At 38.1% G+C, this 20,743-nt stretch overlaps 1 protein-coding gene across 2 annotated transcripts; it reads left to right on the top strand.

Annotated features, from left to right (window-relative positions):
• The first annotated feature begins 1,612 nt into the window (after positions 1–1,612).
• clcnk (chloride channel K) lies at positions 1,613–20,621 on the top strand. Of its 2 annotated transcripts, XM_017708945.2 has the most exons (20): positions 1,628–1,735; positions 1,854–2,004; positions 2,166–2,297; positions 5,187–5,315; positions 6,636–6,775; positions 6,891–6,968; positions 7,873–7,948; positions 8,112–8,237; positions 8,892–8,976; positions 9,251–9,352; positions 10,701–10,785; positions 11,148–11,312; positions 13,167–13,236; positions 13,365–13,472; positions 14,012–14,228; positions 14,382–14,515; positions 14,793–14,863; positions 14,971–15,051; positions 18,070–18,156; positions 19,713–20,621. In XM_017708945.2, the coding sequence occupies exons 2-20, from the start codon at positions 1,857–1,859 to the stop codon at positions 19,749–19,751; spliced, it is 2,073 nt and encodes a 690-aa protein (XP_017564434.2). In that variant the 5' UTR covers positions 1,628–1,735; positions 1,854–1,856; the 3' UTR covers positions 19,752–20,621. The 2 variants fall into 2 exon arrangements, with proteins under 2 accessions (XP_037397488.1, XP_017564434.2); XM_037541591.1 differs by lacking the exon at positions 5,187–5,315 and having other exon boundaries at positions 1,613–1,735.
• Positions 20,622–20,743: the final 122 nt, after the last annotated feature.

Here is a 20,743-nt window from a genome sequence, read left to right as displayed (position 1 = left end):
ACCACGTCAGCGGTGTTAGGCGAAATGGAGAACCTAAAACCCCATAACTGTGGTAAAATCACTATAATGCACAGCTTTGAGTGGTTTAATGCTTTTATGAAATGACAGAAATGAGACAAAAAACATCCATGTTCAAGTTGTTATGAGTAATATCACAATAAATAGTTAATTTGCCATGCATTACAGTGTTTTTACCGCAGGGTAAGGGGTGTAAGGCAAAATGGAGAGCCTAAAACCCCTTATCTGGGGTAAAATCACTATAGCACACCACTTTGAGTGGTTTATTGCATTTATGAAATGACAACAAAATGATTTAAAAAAACAGTTTTCAATAAATAATTCAGGTTCTTATTAGTAATATAACAACAAACAGTTCTCTTTGCCAAATACTATACATGGTCAGAAATAAAGGTAGAGTGCAGGTGGACTTTTTGTTTATCTAGGTACAGCGATTTAAATGCACCCTCAAAGATACAATAATAAATTAAATGTCCAACTGTATACCTTAAATTATTTTTTTATCTGTAGAAAGTACATATATCTACATTTTTATATCCTAAAGTTTAAGAAACTACAACAATAAAATAGGCCTGGAGACAAGGCTTCACCTTCTTTTTAAGCCTGTGTGTGTGGCATACGTAAATGCCGAAGTCAAAAAAGTATCTGTGAAATCCCACCCGACACCTCTGACTGTTTAATTACCATTTCAGGCTTTGCACACCATATTTGAACATGTTTTTCTCCCTCCTAACTCAGTAATGCTACAAAAACACAAAAACACCTTACATAGTGCAACTTTGAATCTGCTGTTATTGTTTTGCTTCTTTTCAAAGCTTCACTTACTTGATGGAGTATTGAAATAACTACAGATTACTCAGTTATTCATTTCATTGATGTGTGTAGTAACATGCTTTCACATATCAAGTCTTTTACTACAGCTGTCTTACAATGCTTTGCATGTATCTCTCTGACATGAATGAATTTTTAAAACATGTTTAAGGCCAAAACTAGTGGAATGAAGTACAACTGGTCAGATATTTTCTGCTCATGATCCATCAGTACCAGACTTGGTCATATCTCATTGCCTGGCATGTACAGCTATAACTCAAAGTTAGCAGGTTTTTTTCTGCAATGGTTCAGTCTAAAATGTGTCTGGGAAAATGATTGTCTTCACCTTCCAAAGTAAGCAATGCATAAAATTTGAACAGGAGTCTAAAGCAAAGCTCAGTCATATTCCAACAGTACAAATGACTGCCAGGCTTTGCTCCATAATTCATGTTTCTTCCTTTACGTTTAAAGGAGCTTGTGAGGTCTTGGCTCTTTTAAGTGGCCAAAGGTATAACCGAGTGCCTTTCTGAAGGTCATTGGGTTTTATCACTTCTTGTGAGCTGCATTCACTCACTCAGTGATGAAGACCCCATCACTTCACGGGTCAGACTCTGCTCTTCCTCTGATTGAACATTTTAAAGGCCAGGAGAAACTGTGTCTGAATGACAATCAGACGATCAAAATGAATTTAAGAGAAGACAAATCAAGGCTAGTTAATTCTCACAGTGTTCCAATCCAGCGTGCACCCTGGGGCAAGAACAAGAAAGGACAACTGTGCCGTTAATCAGTTAGAGTTGAACTTGCTTTTCCCACTTCACTTCACATTCTGGGAGTGGTCATAATTTCTGAATGTTACGGACAGACCATAACATTGCTGCACATTGGACCGAATGGGCTGCTTACTGAGGTAAGATCTCTTATGAAAATTGTCTTATGAAAATGAAAATGTCCCTATTACACACTTGCTTTAATAATCACTGTTGTTTCCCTTTCATGAGTGCAATAATGCCTTAATGTGCCCCCAGACCATGGAGCAGGTTTATGTAAGCTGCACCAGCCTTGATGAAAATAAACGACAGCAAGCCAGTGCACAGTCAGAAACCACACAGGACAAGTTAATTATCTGTAATGAACGCCCTTGGAAACCATGGCAGCCTGCCCGATCGCGGATCAGAGGTGAAGTCAGATTTTAAAAATCATTTCAGCTGTAATTTTCCTCCCCATCTTCATTGTGCTCAGTTGGCCATTGAGGACTATCCTATCAGTCAATAGCTATAATCATCACGTTACGCGCAGACATGGATGAAAAATCAGTGCCATTTACTTCTATTGTGCAGGCTGTGCTATGCGTGTGCAGAGGGCTATGCTTTCACTGGCTGGGCTGGAGTGGTACTGCTACGCTGCTTTGGGAGTTCTCACAGCTCTCATGAGCTTCTGGATTGATCTTACCGTGGCCAAACTCCTGCGAGGTGAGCTGGCTTGTGATAGTGATTTCATTAGTTGAGCAAAGGGCTTGTAATAAACACTTGATTAAACATGACTTTAATCAGTCATAAATCATCGATTGAAGAGCCCATATCTTATTTTTCACATTTTTTTCTCCCTTTGAATAGGATTCACTTATGACATGCAGCATTACATACCAGAAACCGTACTTAATTGCTACTTAGCCATTTTCCAACCTGTCTTTATCCCTTAGAATTAAACTGGCTGTTGTTGTTACCTGCATGTAAGAATGGTATATGTAAATGAGCTCTCTTCTGATTGGCTACCATGCCCTCAAAAATCATTCTTGACCTGAATTGAATTGAATTGTGGAATGTATGTCCACACAGTGAAATAGCTTTCTTTAAAAAAGCGGCAATATGCAAATAGGTTGTAGCCAGAATCCAATAAAACTTGTCTGCTGTACTAATCTCTCTGGCTGCTAATGGCAACACAACAAACAAAACTTGATTTAACACAAAGATCCCATTTGAATACATGAAATCATCATAAACGTTCCTCTAAGACGTGGCGTGATTCTATCCTATTTTAACTACAATAGAATTCATTTGTTTGAGTATGTGTCTCGTGATCAGGTGGAAATCCCATGAGAAAAGCACATCTTATTTTCTTGATTGACTTTTGCTGATTTCACGTTAAGGCCATTCTTTTGGTGCAAAAACTTTAAGTACATCTTAAAATGGATCAGTTCAATAATTAATATCCTCTTTATTTGTTTTCTTAACATATTGGGCCTCATTTAATAAGGAATTCTGCTCTGTGTGAAGCACTCTTTAGAACTTCAGTGTGAATGGGTGGAGCTAAACTGCTGTAGACTAAATAGTAGTATATTTTGATATTACATGGTACTTTCACGGCGCTTACATGTAACTCTGGCTGGCAAATGTTTTTTTCAATGGTACAGGCCCTTTTTAATGTTCCTTCCTGAAATAATTGGAAATGATTAACTGACAATTCGCTTGATGATAAAGCATATGTGTTTATATGGTAAGACATACCCATTTAGAATTATTTTTGCAGCATACTATGTTTTTTTTTATCATTAATGTTATTTACAGTGAAGACTTTTTTACGTCAAATAAATCCATTTTCTTAAGAACCGGTTTATGAGAAGGCTGGCCACTTCCTATTCCCTCCTTATATCAAAAACAGGACTGCTAAACAGCAGAGGGCGCTCGCTCGGGACTCTTCAATGAATGGGAGTAAATGGAGCTCAACGGCTAAAAACAAAAAAAGTTCAAATAGTTTCTAATCATTTGCCCAGAAAATTTCTTTAATTTTAGAAAGTTGAAGGATGTATTTTACTGAAAAACAGAGAAATATTACCTATATGTTTCCATTTTTGTGCAGCAGAAGGCGGGCTTTACTGCTAGAGCGTGATGATTGATTGGCGAGCGGAGCAGCTCATTGGCTGTTCGCACTCACTGACGTCATGAATATATATGAGGCACTGCTTTAAACTCCTGTAACTCGAGTTTAAAAGTTCTTTAAAAACATAATGTCAAATTGTTTTATGATACTCAGTGTTCAGGAAATCATTGTATTCTTTTACATTAAAATGTTTCAGCATTTATAAAATATGATTTTGCTCAAACGCTCCATATCAACCTATAAATTTTGGACTCACTCTGGAGCGCCCTCTAGCGTTTGAGAAACCCGGTAGACGTTGCAGAGAGTGGTAATTCTCCTCTCTACAAGTTCTCTGCTGTTATTTCGCCATAACATCCCGGGTTTTCCACAAGCACACTCCGCTAAGACGCCGTTGCCAAGCGTTGCCGAGTTTACGTTTGTTTTTACTTCTTATTTTGGGCAAAACAGACAATGGATACGTTTAACATCACATCTGACCGACAGCCGATTTGGTCCGACTCTGAAGACGAGACGACACTAAATTCCCAAACTGTCGTCGCCACTGAGCAGCTTTTCAGTCGCAGGTGGGACAGAAGAAAACAACATGGAATCAGCCAGAAACGAACCGAATACCATGCGCCAAACGTTAGTCTCCTCTTCAGAGTCTGACCAAATCGGACTGAGCCATAAAACTGCCGCAGTAAAAACAAAAGGCCGCTCGGTAGTGATGACAGTTTGGGAATTTAGTGTAAGGAGCTGGAGAGCGAACTGAGTGGGCGGGGTTTGTTACACTGACGTAGCAACGAGCTGCTTGTTAAGGAACTATAATTTGGCGGAAGGAACTGCGAACATTAAAATACATTAAATGCCACTTTCACCACCCAATTTATTAATTTCTTACTTTATTTATTTAACTGTTGCATAATAGCAATAGTGCACTCGAGATCATGTGTTATCGCTATGACACCACGACTGTGATGATCTACGGCGGCCAAATCACAGCCGTGATGTTATTTCGCGATGGCACACTCCCTCTTGTCTTCTATTGCTTAAATATGTTTGATGTATTCTGCATATATATATATATATATATATATATATATATATATATAGAGAGAGAGAGAGAGAGAGAGAGATAGATATATATCGATATACATATCTATTAACATAAATTTAAATGTTCAAACAAAACACCACATATATTTTCAATATGAGCAAATAAATGTACATAATATTTTTTTCGTATGGGTGGATTCCAAATATAATGATAATGACAGCCCTAGTTCAGCACTGATCTCAGTAGGTTAGAGATACCTGTTATCTATTGCACACAGAGACACATATGCACTGTTTAGGTTCTGTAGGTTTTAAAGTGTGCAAGTAAAGACCACTGTAATGTTGGACTTTGAATATGAATATGACGATTTTGACAGTCAGAAGCTGAATATTAAAGTTAATTGCTTCTCTTATCTAAAAGAGAATATCTCATTGTATGATACTAGCTCACCAGTGGCTCTACAGTCGCCTGGAGGGTCACGTCCTGCTGCAGTTCCTGTGCTGGACGCTGTATCCGGCCTGCCTCTGTACTCTCTCAACCAGCTTCTCTCACAGCATCTGCCCTCAGTCTGCAGGTTTCATTTAGTCATTTATCTGTAATCTTAATGATTTGTAGCAAGTCTGCTTTAAAGGAGAATTACACAGATTTTTCAAACGCTTACATAAGTCAGTAAGTTTGCTGTAAACAAAGTCATTCAGAGTGTTTTCATGTGAGGTGGCACATTATAGAGAAACTTACTGTTATAGCTTTCATGTGACAGCTTCCAGTGATATTGTGTTTACTGGCATTAAACACTTCAGATGTCTGGTTCCTATCACTACTGCTGTCAGCAAGTTTCACTAGAACAGAGCAGTACACATCAAACCATCCTAAATGACTTTGTTTCTGTCTTAACCATTTCATTACAAGAACATTTTTTTAAAACTGTGTTTTCAATGCTTAAAGTTACATCTGCATTTAAAGCTACACTAAAAAGACAGTCATGCAAATGTGTACATATAAACAAAATGTATTATTTTATAATTATTGTCAAAAGTAGTTAAAATTAAGGATGGGTGATTAAACATATTTTACATTTGGCAGACGCTCTTATTCAGAGCAACTTACAATTTGACCACTTTACACAGGTAGGTGAAGGTAGTGTTAGGAGTCTTGCCTAAGGACTCTTATTGGAATAGCATAGGGTCCTTCCCAGGTGGGGTTTGAACCCCAGTCTACAGAATAGAAGGCAGCAGTTTTACCCACTACACTATACCAACTATATTTCATTCATGTGGAACTGATCACACTTAAAAGCAATGTATCTTTAAGAGTTTTTTATCATGCCTTAATGGTTCTTTGCATGGCATGGTTATATATGGTTTAATTTATCACTGCTGTCGGAACAAAACCACATATCTCCAAAATAGTAACTTTACAAGAGAAGGAAAAAACATACTTTACTTTCGATGTAAGTTAATGGAACCAGACTATTTTCCAAGTCATTTTCAGCCATTTATTTTGGTCCATCCTTCATGAAATGCACTTTCAAATTATGTCAAAAACTGAAAATCAACAAAAATGGAGATATGAGGCTTTGTTCTGACAACAGCGATAAGCATCCTTATATAAAATTGTTCTATATAGCACCAAAAATGTTTCTTCTATTGTTACAAGCTTGACATCATAACAATAGCATAACCACTTTTGGTGCTATATAGAACCCTTTTTAAAAAGGTTCCATACAGAACCATATGCACCACATTATCCATTATTTCTCTGAAGAACAATTTCAGCATGAGAAGAACCCACATCTGATAGTTAATACAAAGCACAGCTTGTTGTATATCTCTGAATATGAAATGAGGCTTATGCAGCTTGTACTACTGATCTTTCTCCATCTGTTATGGCTCAGGCTCAGGTCTGCCTGAGATGAGGACCATCATTTCAGGTGTACAGCTGCCAGACTACCTGTCTCTCTCTAATCTGTTTGCTAAACTTGTGGGTCTGATCTGCACGCTATCTGCCGGCAGCACTGTGTTCCTTGGGAAAGTGGTAAGACATAATGGATGATTAAGCAAAAGCTGCTGATTTGCACAGCCATTCAGTTCCATCTACCTTGGATGTTTAAAGTATTTTTGGTGTCTCAGATAAACAATAACTTCCACAGGGTCCATTTGTCCATCTATCAAACATGGTGGGAGCATACCTGCACCGTCTGTATGCCTCTGCATGTGGCAAAAAACAGGTACCCCACATACAAGCCAAACATCTCCTATTAGATAGAAAGATACAGGGTCATTCCACCATAGTAGTAGCAAATAAGAAAAAAAAATGCAAAAAATTGTTCTATTTCCAAATGAAATAATAAAAACTGTGATATGAATTTATATATTATTTAGTCATTATTATTTAGCATTTCACGGCAGTGACTTCACAGATACTGAAGTAATATTTTTATGCGAAATAACAGTATTTCAGTCATTTAAATTTGTATTTATAAATTTGTACATTTTACAACTATTGTATATACATTTTTAGTCAGTTTTAATCTGATAATAAATATTATCACATGATTTTTAGTCAGTGGTGTTACAGAAACATAATGCCATAAAAAGGTCTTTTTGTATTACATATTGTATAAAAATCTCAGAGAACCAAAGACAAAACTCTAAACCAACTCAGACCAACTCAGATCAACTTAACTAGAATATTGACAGCATCATGCATCGCAATATGTATGTGTCAGTGGTGTTACTGAAACATTAAATAGTTTTAACATTGAAATAACAATGTAAACGCAGTACTTGCAAGTCTCTACAGACAAAGTGACTTTAAAACTAAACTGGTAGTAGGTTATACTTCAGAAAAGCTCAGATTTTATTCATTTTGTCAGTAGTGTTACAGTCAGCGGCACTACAGTCAGTGGTGTTACAGTTTTAATGATGTTCTTCAAGCAACAAAAGGCCAAATGTGTCTATATCAGGAAAAAACTGCAATTTACAGAGTTTACAAGACTTACAGCAGAAACAACACTCAGGGATTTTGTGTGTCATATAAGAACCTTAAGTCCACTGTAACTTTTCATGTTGAAAATCAGACTTTAGCTGTGCAGTGATTATGATAATAATTCTTTTTGCTCCACTGCTCAGAGGAGAACTCAAGGAGAGATGCTGGTTGTGGCTTCAGCGGTGGGTGTGTCCAGCTGTTTCGGGGCTCCAATCAGCGGTGAGCTGGCCATCACCATGGCGTCCACAGACCTGAAAATTTGAATGTATCTCATTTTGAAGTATCTTATATGTGCATCGGTGTTTCTGACAGGCCTAAAATTGATCTTCACTCCCCTCCTCCCTCCTCTCCTCCCCATCTCTCTCTCACTGTGTCCTCTCAGGAGTGCTCTTCAGTATAGAGGTAATAGGCAGTCACTATTCTGTGCGAGATTACTGCCCATGTTTCTTTGCTGCAGTCTGTGGAGCGCTCACCCTCCGTCTCCTTGCAGTTTTCAGCAGGGAGCAAGGTAGTAAACAAACCAGCGCCCCCTGATGGGTGGTCCAGTGTACTCTACGCTGATCTTTTTTGACATTTTATTCAATTTTATTCAAATCATGTACACAGTAAATGTACAGCTCTGATTACAGCTTTGACATATTAAACATACAGATATTGAACCTGTTCAAATGAAGGGTCAATACACACATTCACACACAAATGATACAGTTACATAAAAAGATGAGTTCAAAAAGTAAAATATTGACAAGAGTAAAAGAAAAAAGGAGAATAAAATGCACGCAAAAAGCACAAAAGCCTAGCAAAAAGGTCACAGGTCATTCAAGCTACTCTGGTTCTCTGGAACTGTAGTAGAATTTCTTCTTTTTCAGCATATCAGAGTATAAACTGAAGCTTGTTAGATGCTGTTCTTATTTTTTTTGTGATGTAATTGGGCTGAAACAAAATGCTAAAGAATGAGTGCAGCAGCTAAGTGGTCTGGGTGCTCACCAGCAGAACAGAATACAAGCAAAAATGGGGTAAAATTATTTTACTTTCACAAATATAAATCAATCAAAGTACTTAAGTACATGTAATTGAGCCACTGGGACTGGTCACAACTCACCTTCTAAAGTCAGAGTACTCAGCAGTGCCAAGAAAACATGTCTGCTGTTTATACCTCCAGAAACGGTGACAGTCTTGTTCAAGACCAGTTTCCCTGCCGAGATCCCGTACCAACCCTCTGAAATACTGATTTTCATCTTCCTTGGGTGAGTTTTGATGATTTTTGCATACCATTTAAAATGTATACACAGCATATACCGTCTTTACAGTACTTCTCCATGAAATCATCATGTAATCCTTAATAATGTAATCAAGAATGTAGCATGCAGGCTTACGAACACAATATCCTTTTCTTGTTCTTTAATTGTCTGATAGTGACTCATAACCCAGGCCTCTGGGCTTCATTCAAATTGTCATTATTATTCATTCGTGTAAGCTAATCTCTTGGTCTCTGTCTCTTTGCTCTCTCTCTCTGTGCAGACTGCTGTGTGGAGCAGTGAGCTGTGTTTACTTATTCAGCCATCGGTGGATTCTGCGATTTGTCCGAACAAACAAATTCATCAGCAGGTTTATAGCAACAGAGTGAGCAGCCAATAGATCTATTTGAACTGCTAATCATCCTATATAATGGATGTGATTGAAGAGAAACAAAACATATTGTAGCCCAGGCTAGACCTACTGCTTTACTGATCCTGAAAAAAATAAGAGATTTTATAAAGGTGAGACATTTTTACAGAAAAGACAAATCTTTGCCAGTTGATTACTGACATATTCTGTATGTAGTTTGTTGTACACAAAGTTCTTCTGTAATGTCCTTCAGCATAGGATTAGGAATGATCATTTAAAATTTCCTGAATATAAGACTTAGGAATTAGCCTCAGTTCTGCATTACCCTGTGATAACAGGAGACATACAACATTTGTGGGAATGTAGCTGTAATTGCTTTGGAATAAGAGAGTGGACACGATTTCGCAAAACAAAGTATATAGCCAAAAACATGTGGACACTGCTCTCTAATTTAGTTCATGTGTTTTAGCCACAGCCATTGTGTAGCACATATAAACACAAAGCCATGCAAACATTGGCAGCAAAATGGATTGTACTGTAGAACTCAGGGACTTTAAACATGGCTCTGTCATAGGATGCCACCTTTGCCACAAGTTTCTGCTTGGTTAGATCTTCTCCGGTCAAATGTGAGTGCTATTATTGTGAAATAGAAGCAAGAACAGCTCTGCCATGAAGTTTAAGTTACAGAGTGGGCTGTCAAGTGTTGAAGAATCTATGGGTAAAAATCATCCACTGTTGCATCACTCACTAAAGTGTTCCAAACTGTTTGAATTGTGTGTCAGGAGCTTCATGAAATGGGTTTAAATGGCCCAGTACTGCACACAAACCTATGATCACTATGCACAATGCTAAGTGTTGGCTGGAGTGGTCTAAAGCAGCTTGCCCCTGGACTCCAGAGTGGTGGAAAAGTCTTCTCTTGAGTGGCAATTCATAGTGACAGTGTGATAGATGAATCTGGGGTGGTGGATGCAAGGAGAACACTACCTACTTGAGTGCATAGTGCCAACAGTAAAGTTTGGTTCAGGGGGAATAATAGTCTGGGGCTGCTTTTCAACATTTGGGCTAGGCCCCCTTTGGGGAAGTGGTAGGTTCAGCTCCATATTAAATGACAATAGTTTTGCAATGGGATATTCAACAATCTCATATAGATGTGACGGTCAGGTGTCAAATACTTTAAGTCATACAGTATTTTTTGTTTAAGAGAAGACATGTCAAAGAAGAAATATATTTAATAATCTGAAAAAGTATTGACAGGATCAAAATCTACTACTGCCTGTAATGTCTTGCCTCGAGTAGGTGATTTATTTGGAGTCTTTATTAGATTAGCATCAGTAACTACAGAAATTTGTGGGTGTTTATTCAGGAAGGCATTGTATTCAGCAACTGTTGCATTCCTCCTGGCCATAGTGACCTTCCCTCACTCTGCAGGATATTATATGGCTTCCCAGGTGAGGATTCAAAAGTTCTTATAAAGATTTAATATATCACTGTTGTCAGAAGAAAACCTTGTATCTCCAAAATGATAACTTTACAGGAGAAGGAAAAAACATACTCTACTTTAAATGTAAGTCAATGGAACCAGACTTTTTTCCAAGTAATTTTGGCTTATTTCCTTTGGTCCATTCATCATGAAATGTACACACAATATAAAGGGCCACAGGTATTTTCAAATTATGTCAAAAACTGAAAAATGAAAAACAAAAATTAAGATACAAGGTTTTCTTCCGACAACAGCAATATAATATCCTCTCCTACTGCTGGGACATCATCAATAATGTCTTACTTTACTTCTCTATCTTCTTTGTTACAGCTAACAATGAAGCAGCTACTCTCTGCCTTGTTGGACAGTACCCAATGGAACTCCATTTCCCACAATGCTACACTACTGGGAGAATCTCATCAGTTTCTTTGGCAAGAATGGAGTCCTCCAGGAGTCAGTGTTTTTAAGAGCCTTGGATGCTTTATTCTCATTAAGGTGACAAGAAAAGAACATTAAAATGCTGCAGAATATGATTTAAGATAATTGTTAGAGAACCTATCAGCTCCTGGAAGTAGGAGGCAGTTTAGCCACCACAGAAAGTAGCAGTGAAACCAACCAAGAAAGAAACAAACTAGATTTTTAGCTGTGTGTGAAGGTTTAAACTCACATAGTCAGTGCTTTCTTTAAATATAGGAAAAAATTTATTAAACCACTAAAAAAATGCACTTCATTGCTGATAATGGGTTAAAAGAGTAGTCCTGTCAAAAAAAAAAAGCATGGACAAGCATGCAGCCCAGTATACAATAGGTCCTCGTATTTCAGGGACAGTCCCCATTCTTATGGCCTGTCCCTGGCTGGAGCCATCCTCGGAAATGTCCCTGTTTTAACTGTAGATGAAAAATACACCGGAAATTTCTAAGAAATTCCTGTTAACAGAGCAGACGGGAACATGTCTTGCGTTGTACTTGTTTTTGCCAACATAGGGGGCTGGCTGCTGCTGTCTACTAACCCCTTTCACCACTTGCTTACCTAGCTTCAGAGAATGCTGCTTTGTAATACCAGACATTAGCAAGTGTGAAGTGAGTCCACAACATCACCACAAATGTCTTTTCAAGACCTGAGATAACCCAGGAATGAAAAAGGGGTGGGGTTACAGGATTGAATTATGATACCAGGTGATAGGTTGATCTGATTTGGATAGGCATACAATCTAATTGAATGTAAGCTACCATGCGATCTATAAATAGTGCATCATTTTATAAACGGAGTCACATTTTGAGCCATCCATAAATGACATATGTTTAGGGTCTGGCTATTGGGCTATAGCCACAGATCAGGGAAAAGTGGGCTAACAAAGTACGCAGAGAAACAGATGGACTACAGTCTGTAATTGTAGAATTACAAAGTGAACCTGCATGGCAGATGAAGCTGATAAAATAGACAATGAGTGGAGATACAAGAAAGTGTTCCTGACAAAGTGCTCAGTGAGTGTGTTTGTAAATGTAATATCAGTGGAATACTGATAATAATGAAATAGTGTCACTCCAGAGTACTTAAGTCATTGAATCATTTTGCATTAATGCCCTTTAAAATGATTTCTTTGATTCTGGGTTTAAACTGGCTCGTTAATCAGGTTACTGCACTTGGTAACCAGGCGATCAAAACACAATAGCATTCTGATGAGGGTTCTTTAGGCTTATTAATGACTTAGTTATTTGGTAACTACCATTCACTCAACCTCTCTCCAATACAGATTTAAAGCTCTTTGTACCCAGCAAAATCTCCAGTGCAGAGTTAACACCTACAGTGCTCATTTAAGTCCAGTCAGACACATATAAACACTGGAATTAATTCAACTCTGGGGACTTTGCTGTGTAGAAAATAAATTAGACAGTTTGTATGAATGGGCCCATGTCCTGTATTATTCATATATTTGTGTAGATGTATATATTCAAAACACTTATATCTCTATATTTGTATCTTTTTCTTTATGTATCTCTATATCTATATCTACTATTTGTTACTGTGACTTCAAGACTGATATATGTAAATTAGCACTGTTCTAATAGGCTGTCCTGAATATTGCCTCGTTCAAAAATCACTCAGTGGTGAAATACTGCTTATAACTCATGAACGTAAATGGGCTGAGCTAAACTACTGTAGGCTGTGAATATATTAATTTCCACAAAAACACCAAATTCAACTGTTACTTTCCATGTATGCACTGGGGAGGAAACTGAACATTTGGAAACTTTACATATTAACAATGCATTTTGTTATTAGTGAGAAAACTTTTGAATTCCATTGATATGGGCCCTTTAAATCATTTTTGTTTTCTCTCTCTGTAAGCTTTGGCTGCTGGTCTTGGCCTGCACCTTGCCTTTGCCAGCTGGCTACTTCATGCCCGTCTTTATTTTTGGTAAGTTACATGACATTTCTCATGCAGAATTCATTGTCATCATGAATGCGGTTTCTAGACAAAACTATGTAAACAAAACTCTGAAAGTTCTGAATGTGTCAGACTTGCTGAAAAAGTCTCTGTTGAAGGTGCTGCTCTGGGTCGTTTTCTCGGAGAGGGATTGGCCTATCTATTCCCAAATGGAATCTCTTCAGAAACACTGAGTGTGATAAACCCAGGGGGCTACGCTTTAGTTGGTAAACAAACATTTTATCTTGTTATCTTACTGGAGGTGGAGTGTCAACAGCATACCCATGTCTCAGCATTAGGGATGCTCATGCCCAGGTTGTTCTGAATGTTTTATGTGTGTATTTGTGTGTGAGTAAATGGCATGACATGCTTTTTTCTGGATCCACCTCCATTATTTTAATAGATTAAGTAGATAATTTAATAAACACATGACATATTTCACATTATTCAAACATAACTTATTAATATGAATTTTCAGTACATCAAAATAAAAGTAATTTTGGACATTTATGCCTCTCAAATGTCAGGTAATATGACTAGATCCTGAGATCCTGTTTACAAATAAATGTATACTATTATAAATGCAATGAAACAAATATCAATACATTTCATGGATTCTTGAAGATACAAACATGCACATCATATCCTTATTAATAAAATTAAACTTTTTTCTTAAGATAAAAAACTATGATATTACAATAAGAATTTTGAATGTACATTATTTATATTACATTATTTACCTTATTTGTTATTGGCCCATGTTTAGGAGCAGCGGCTTTCGCTGGGGCTGTGACACACACTCTTTCACCTGCGCTGTGCGCTCTGGAGCTGACCGGTCAGTCTACTCACGTCGTACCCATTCTGATAGCCACTCTAATATCCAATGCAGTGTCGCGCTCAAAGCATCAGCCGTCCTTCTACGATGGCATATCCCTCATTAAGAAACTACCACACCTGCTGTCTCTCATCAGAGCCTCTCCAAAGTAAGTTCTCCTAAAGAAAGTTCAGCTTGTTTTGTGGTTCATGTGTTTATTTTTTACCTAAAGAAGTTCTGCAGGGTTAAGTCAATGCAGTTAATAGAGGAAATCTAATGTTTTTGCCACTTCATTACTGGGTTTGTGAATGGCCTCCCGCAGGCTGTCCTTGGTTCAGATTGGGCAGTTTGTAGTGCCAGCAGGAACTGTGCTACAGCGAAGCGAGAAAGTGACGGGAGTTCAGAATGTTCTGAACAACAGCACAGAATTTGAATTCCCGGTAGTGGACACTCATGGTGAGTCTGACCAGTTTCTTCTACAGCTCTGTTAAAAGAAATTTGAAATGGCAGTCACAGCACTCTGCAGTGCTGCAAAAGAGAAAATGGTTCAATGCAGAGAAAGGCCAAGAGGCCAAATTAAAGAGCCAGCAGCAATAGTCAAGACAGCATTCTCAATATAGAATTGCTACAGAGGCACAATACTACTTCCATTTTCCTTTGAGAATTGATTTTGACTAACAAGCCTGAAGCTAGGCTTATCTCTGGAAGTCACCTGCTTTCCTCTCTCTTACAGAGTCCCCCACTCTCCTGGGAACAGTCACCAGAGAACAACTACAGGCCTTAATGCTTGAAAACCAGAATGAGGTAACTATGAAATGACTGTGCTGAATCATACTGATGATGGATCAGGTTGGTGAGGTTTAATAACAGTGAATCTTGAAGTGACCTTACTGAATAAACCTTTGTTACAGGATTTAAGCAAAAGTCTGGGGGATGTGTGCCTCATTCGACCTGTTAAGTTGCAACTTTCTACAGAAACTACAGTAAAGCAGGTAAGAAGTTAGGGCATTTGGTATTGGCAGCAACTGTCTTCAGTGGTGTAACTACAATATTATGGGTAACAGTGCAAAAGGAAAAAAAAGGGCATCCACGTAAAAAAATACTTTGAATTAATAAAACAAAGACTAGACAGGCTTAGTTTTGCTGGACCACATGGCATTTGTCATGCAGTGTCTGTGGTATGATATTTTTAAAAAAGCTAGTGCTCTAGCTACGTCTAGCAGACGATCTTTCTATCAGACTCTATCAGAAAGATGATTTTACTCACATGAACACTCACACAAATGCGTCATGTGCAGAGTCAAAAATATAAAGGAAAAAAACACTTATATGCTACTAGCACTAGCATTATAGCTTCCAAGCTAGCTAACCTTAACTTGGGGAGTTCTTTACAAAGTGAAAATTAAAAGTAAAATCAAAATAGTGACCCAAACATTGAAATGCTATTTTCATTTAAATTCTGGCGCACTCAGGGTGGTGCTGAAGCAAATTGGTTTACCCAGGTCCTTCTTAGCCTAGCAGCTACCTCTGAAGTAGGTATTGCTCAAAATGTATTTGTATTTCGAAAAAAAAAACCTTCTCCGTGTTCCCAAGGGATTGGTGGAAAGAGTGCACTGTTACATGTTTAACATCTTAGTGACTGTGTGGAAGAGTGCATTAACAAACTAAAAAAGACAAGAATATTTGCAGAATTAGAAATGTTATACCAAACATTTTGTTGCCATTGAAGCTAGCAGCTAGCTACTGCTGCATTTGCAAGCTGACATGGGACCCTCTAAATACCAGGGGGTATTTTGCACATTGAGTATGAGGGTGTACTTTTGAATGGTGTACAACCCCAATTCCAATGAAATTGGGATGTTGTGTAAAACATAAATAAAAACAGAATACGATGATTTGCAAATCCTTTTCAACCTATATTCAATTGAATACACTACAAATCAAGATATTTAATGTTCAAATGGATAAACTTTATTGTTTTTTGCAAATATTCACTCGTTTTGAATTTGATGCCTGCAACACGTTCCAAAGAAGTTGGGGCAGGGGCAACAAAAGACTGGGAAAGTTGAGGAATGCTCAAAAAACACCTGTTTGGAACATTCCACAGGTGAGCAGGTTAATTGGAAACAGGTGAGTGTCATGATTGGATATAAAGGGAGCATCCCTGAAAGGCTCAGTCGTTCACAAGCAAGGACGGGGCGAGGTTCACCACTTTGTGAACAACTGCGTGAACAAATAGTCCAACAGTTTAAGAACAATGTTTTTCAACGTGCAATTGCAAGGAATTTAGGGATTTCATCACCTACAGTCCATAATATCATCAAAAGATTCAGAGAATCTGGAGAAATCTCTGCAAGTGGGCGGCAACATTGATTGCCTGTGGCCTTCGATCCCTCAGGCGGCACTGCATTAAAAACCCGCATCATTCTGTAACGGATATTACCACATGGGCTCAGGAACACTTCAGAAAACCACTGTCAGTGAACACAGTTTGTTGCTCCATCTACGATTGCAAGTTAAAACTCTGCCATGCAAAGCGAAAGTCATATATCAACAACACCCAGAAAGTGGAAAAGTGTCTTGTGGTCTCAAGAGTCCATATTTCATATTGTTTTTGGAATTCATGGACGTCGTGTCCTCTGGGCCAAAGAGGAAAAGGACTGTCTGGATTGTTATAAGCACAAAGTTCAAAAGCCAGCATCTCTGATGGTATGGGGTGTGTTAGTGCTTGCACATCTGTGAAGGCACCATTAATGCTGAAAGGTACATACAGGTTTTGGAGCAACATATGCTGCCATCCAAGCAACGTCAGGGACGTCCCTGCTTATTTCAGCAAGACAATGCCAAGCCACATTCTGCACGTGTTACAACAGCGTGGCTTCGTAGTAAAAGAGTGCGGGTACTAGACTGGCCTGCCTGCAGTCCAGACCTGTCTCCCATTGAAAATGTGTGGTGAATTATGAAGCGCAAAATGCGACAACGGAGACCCCGGACTGTTGAGCAACTGAAGTTGTACATCCCAACCAATAATGTGAAAGAATTTCACCTACAAAGCTTCAACATTTAGTGTCATTAGTTCCCAAATGCCTATTGAGTGTTGTTAAAAGGAAAGGGGATGTCACACATCCCCAGCATGGTAAACATGCCCCTGTCCCAACTTCTTTGGAACATATTGCAGGCATCAAATTCAAAATGAGTGAATATTTGCAAAAAACAATAAAGTTTATCTGTTTGAACATTAAATATCTTGTCTTTGTAGTGTATTCATTTGAATATAAGTTGAAAAGGATTTGCAAATCATTGTATTCTGTTTTTATTTATGTTTTACACAACGTCCCAACTTCACTGGAATTGGGGTTGTATAACGCAACCACCTTTATGTCTCGAGCAAAGCTTGTGTATTACTAACAGCAGTTAGCATAGGCTCAAACATGACAATTTGTTGGTTCACTGACTGTTCATATCTCAAATACTCGATACTCGATACTCGATACAAAAATCTCGATACTTTCAAGGCATGCCAATAGCATCTAACATAGATGTTTATGATGACTTTTGAATATATCATTGTAATATCTGTTCACTCTTTGTCCTTTGCCAGTTTATTCTGCATACTAAACCTTGTTTCTTCTTGACTGTTGATGATTTTGGATTACCTTGACCCTTTTCTGTACTCTTGGACTGCTTTTTGATATACCCTTGGTGCTTTTGTTGTTTTGTGAACTTTTCTGTTTTTTTTTTACTTTTGGACTGTTTTGGCTCTGGTTTTTGTGTGTTTAAGTAAAGGGGTATCATGGATTCCAATCCGCCCTGGAGAGAGATTGTGGAATCATTATTCATCATTAATGTGGAAATCGTGTGCACTGTTGAATTCAATGAGTCCAGTGCATCTCTTTCCTCAGTGTAGCTCAAATGTTTTTGTGTACATGGTGCATATGATGATGTAATTACGCTCCTCAGTTTGCTGTTTGCTGATTGTGTGTGTGTGTAATTGTGTGTGTTCTTGCTAGGCCCACTGTATCATGAGTGTAGTGAGAGAGGAGCGGGTGTTTGTCACAGAGAGGGGCAAGCTGTGTGGCATCATCACATGGCAAGAGGTGAGGAGTTCAGCAGGCAAACAAGAACATCCACACGTGTGCTTACCGCATTATGGACAAAGTCCAATGCACGATGAGAAAAGAATATATTTATTTTTAAAAGGATCAACACTGGGCAGATACTTCAATTTGACTTATATCAAACAGATACTTAATAGTGAACTAACTGAACCCCAGAAAAGCAGAATGTTAAGACAGCGCTGGGTTGCTGTGCTGAAAAAAAGCACGAAGCCAGGACCAAGTCCTGTGTTACAGTGATTATTTTACAGGTATATTTAGAGTGTGATTAGACACAACGTGAGGTGGAATTATTATATATAAAAATTGAGATAAGCACTTATTATGTCAAAAAAGTGTAGTTTGTTTAAAGTAAGTTATTGTTGCCAAGTAACCATATACTTCTCAAAAAGGACAAGAATGTTTTACTATGAATTACAGTCATTTCATGAAACTTTTAACTTTTAAAGTTTTTAATGCAAAAAAATATTACTTCATAAGTCTACTTCCCCCCAAATTATCACAGCTAACAGAGTTTTATGTCTGTTTTCACCAAAACTGTGGCTGTTCTCACATGGTTGCTTTTAGAGGTGGGTAATCCAGGTCCTAAAAGTAAAAACCCTCCCCAGGATTTTATTCCAACTGCTTGACTTCTCTAATTCTCTCAAACCAGCAGCAAAAAACAGGCAGTTGGAACAAAGTCCTGGGGAAGGCTTTTACTTTTTGGACCTGGATTACCCACCTCTAGTTGCCTACTCCCTAAACAGTACTATTCAGTAACTAAAATACCGGCTGATGCACAAAAACAGCCCATAATACACTAAACACATAGTCATTTGGGATTCAGCCACTTGTGTCTAATTCTATACTGGACAAATTGTCCATATTTGGGTGTAGCAGCCAGAATCTAGCACACTATACACAGTTAGAAATAAAATCCTCAAAGATACAACAGTGGTTTTAAGGTCCAATTGTAAACTTAAATAACTTACATAAGTACATATGCATTTGCACCATTTCATAACCTAATGCTTTAAAACAGAACAATAAAATAAAAAGCCTGGAGACGAGACAGGGTGTGAGTAAACACGGAGTAAACACAACTTAGAAAAATTTCAGTGGATTAGGGTGCAATTATATTCTCTGACTAACGGTACTGAGATGTACCCTTGTGGGTACCTCCCCAGTGACAGAGAGGTACTACCCCAGTGACAGTTTAGTACCTTTATTTCTGAGAGGGTAAAGGAAGGAGAGAGCTGCTTGAGATGCAGTCTTGGTTGGATGCTGCTTTAGGCACTTTAATTCAAAGCTCATTATATTAATAGAGGAGTTGTTTAGCCTGTGAGCAAACTGATCCTAGATCAAATTAGAATAATACATTCTTTTGTCCCTCAGTTTAAACAGAACCGGGTTCTTACTTTATCAGTATGCGCGTATAAGTGCATCCCTAGTACACAGTGACTAATTTTACTGAAATGATTTAACAAATGTACAAAAAACACAGCTTATAAAACCAAGCAAACAATCAGTGAGTAATTCATGTTATGTGTTTCTTCCAGATGAAGAAAATGATTGAGGTGTTGGCTGAGGAAATCTGATGCCTGGATGGATAAACAAACCCTATTTAGTTATCATATATTCACACTTTACAGTTCAACACATCAACTACGCAAGTTGTTGCCATTGTTTCAGAATATATTATTAGACAGTGATTTGCTCTCATCATCATGCTCATATGCAGCTACAATTACTTATATGCAAATAAGCTTATCTGTGGAGATTGTTGCTGGCCTGCTTCCTGGAACTGAAACAGTAGGAGCTCTTTATGTGGTTCTATGACTAAGGAGGCTCACTGTGTCCTGTTTATAGGCCTGAGGGCAGACATGATAAAGATTTATTAAAATCAGCCACATGTACCCAGCTCTAACGAGCGAGATGAGCGAGGTGTAATTAAATGAAGCTGGCCATTCAGCACTAGTCACACTATCGGTCTCGTAGAATGAGCACCCCTGGCAATCCTAACCAAACGAAACAATGACACTGATTTTCTTTATGACTGAATGTCAATGACCCAGCACTGTGATTAATGTTTAAATAACAATCAACAATAAAATGTATTCTAAAAAAAGCAATGTATTCATCAGTATATCTGAAGTCCTGCTGTAAGTTTCAGCAGTGTTATCTTTCTTGTTACATGTTTCTTTCCTTTCACTTCTTGTATTGTTGAAATGCCTGGTGCTCAGTGCTTTATTATTGATTCGTTATTTCTCTGCGTTTTATTCTCCAAAACGTGCCGCTTGCTAAAATGAAAATCCTATTAACATTACAATTTCAATTCAATTCAATACCTTCAAGCTGTCAGCTCAATTAAGTCCTATTCAGCAGCTTGCCTGTGGCACAAAAGCAACCGCCACACAATGCATCACTTCACACTATGTAAACTTCTATTAAAAGATGCATGAGCCAGATAACGCTTGTCTTATTGCCTCTCTTGGCTTCTCCCCTTTCTTCTGTCTTCCTTGTTGTCTACAAAAGTCACAACTGTTTGGATACCTGGTCAATTTAGTTGACTTTCTAGGTGAAAATGAGT

This window comes from Pygocentrus nattereri, chromosome 9, assembly GCF_015220715.1.
Source record: "Pygocentrus nattereri isolate fPygNat1 chromosome 9, fPygNat1.pri, whole genome shotgun sequence".
Taxonomy (NCBI): Eukaryota; Metazoa; Chordata; class Actinopteri; order Characiformes; family Serrasalmidae; genus Pygocentrus; species Pygocentrus nattereri.
Note: the sequence above shows the minus strand (reverse complement) of the source record. Positions and strands in the feature narration are given on the sequence as shown.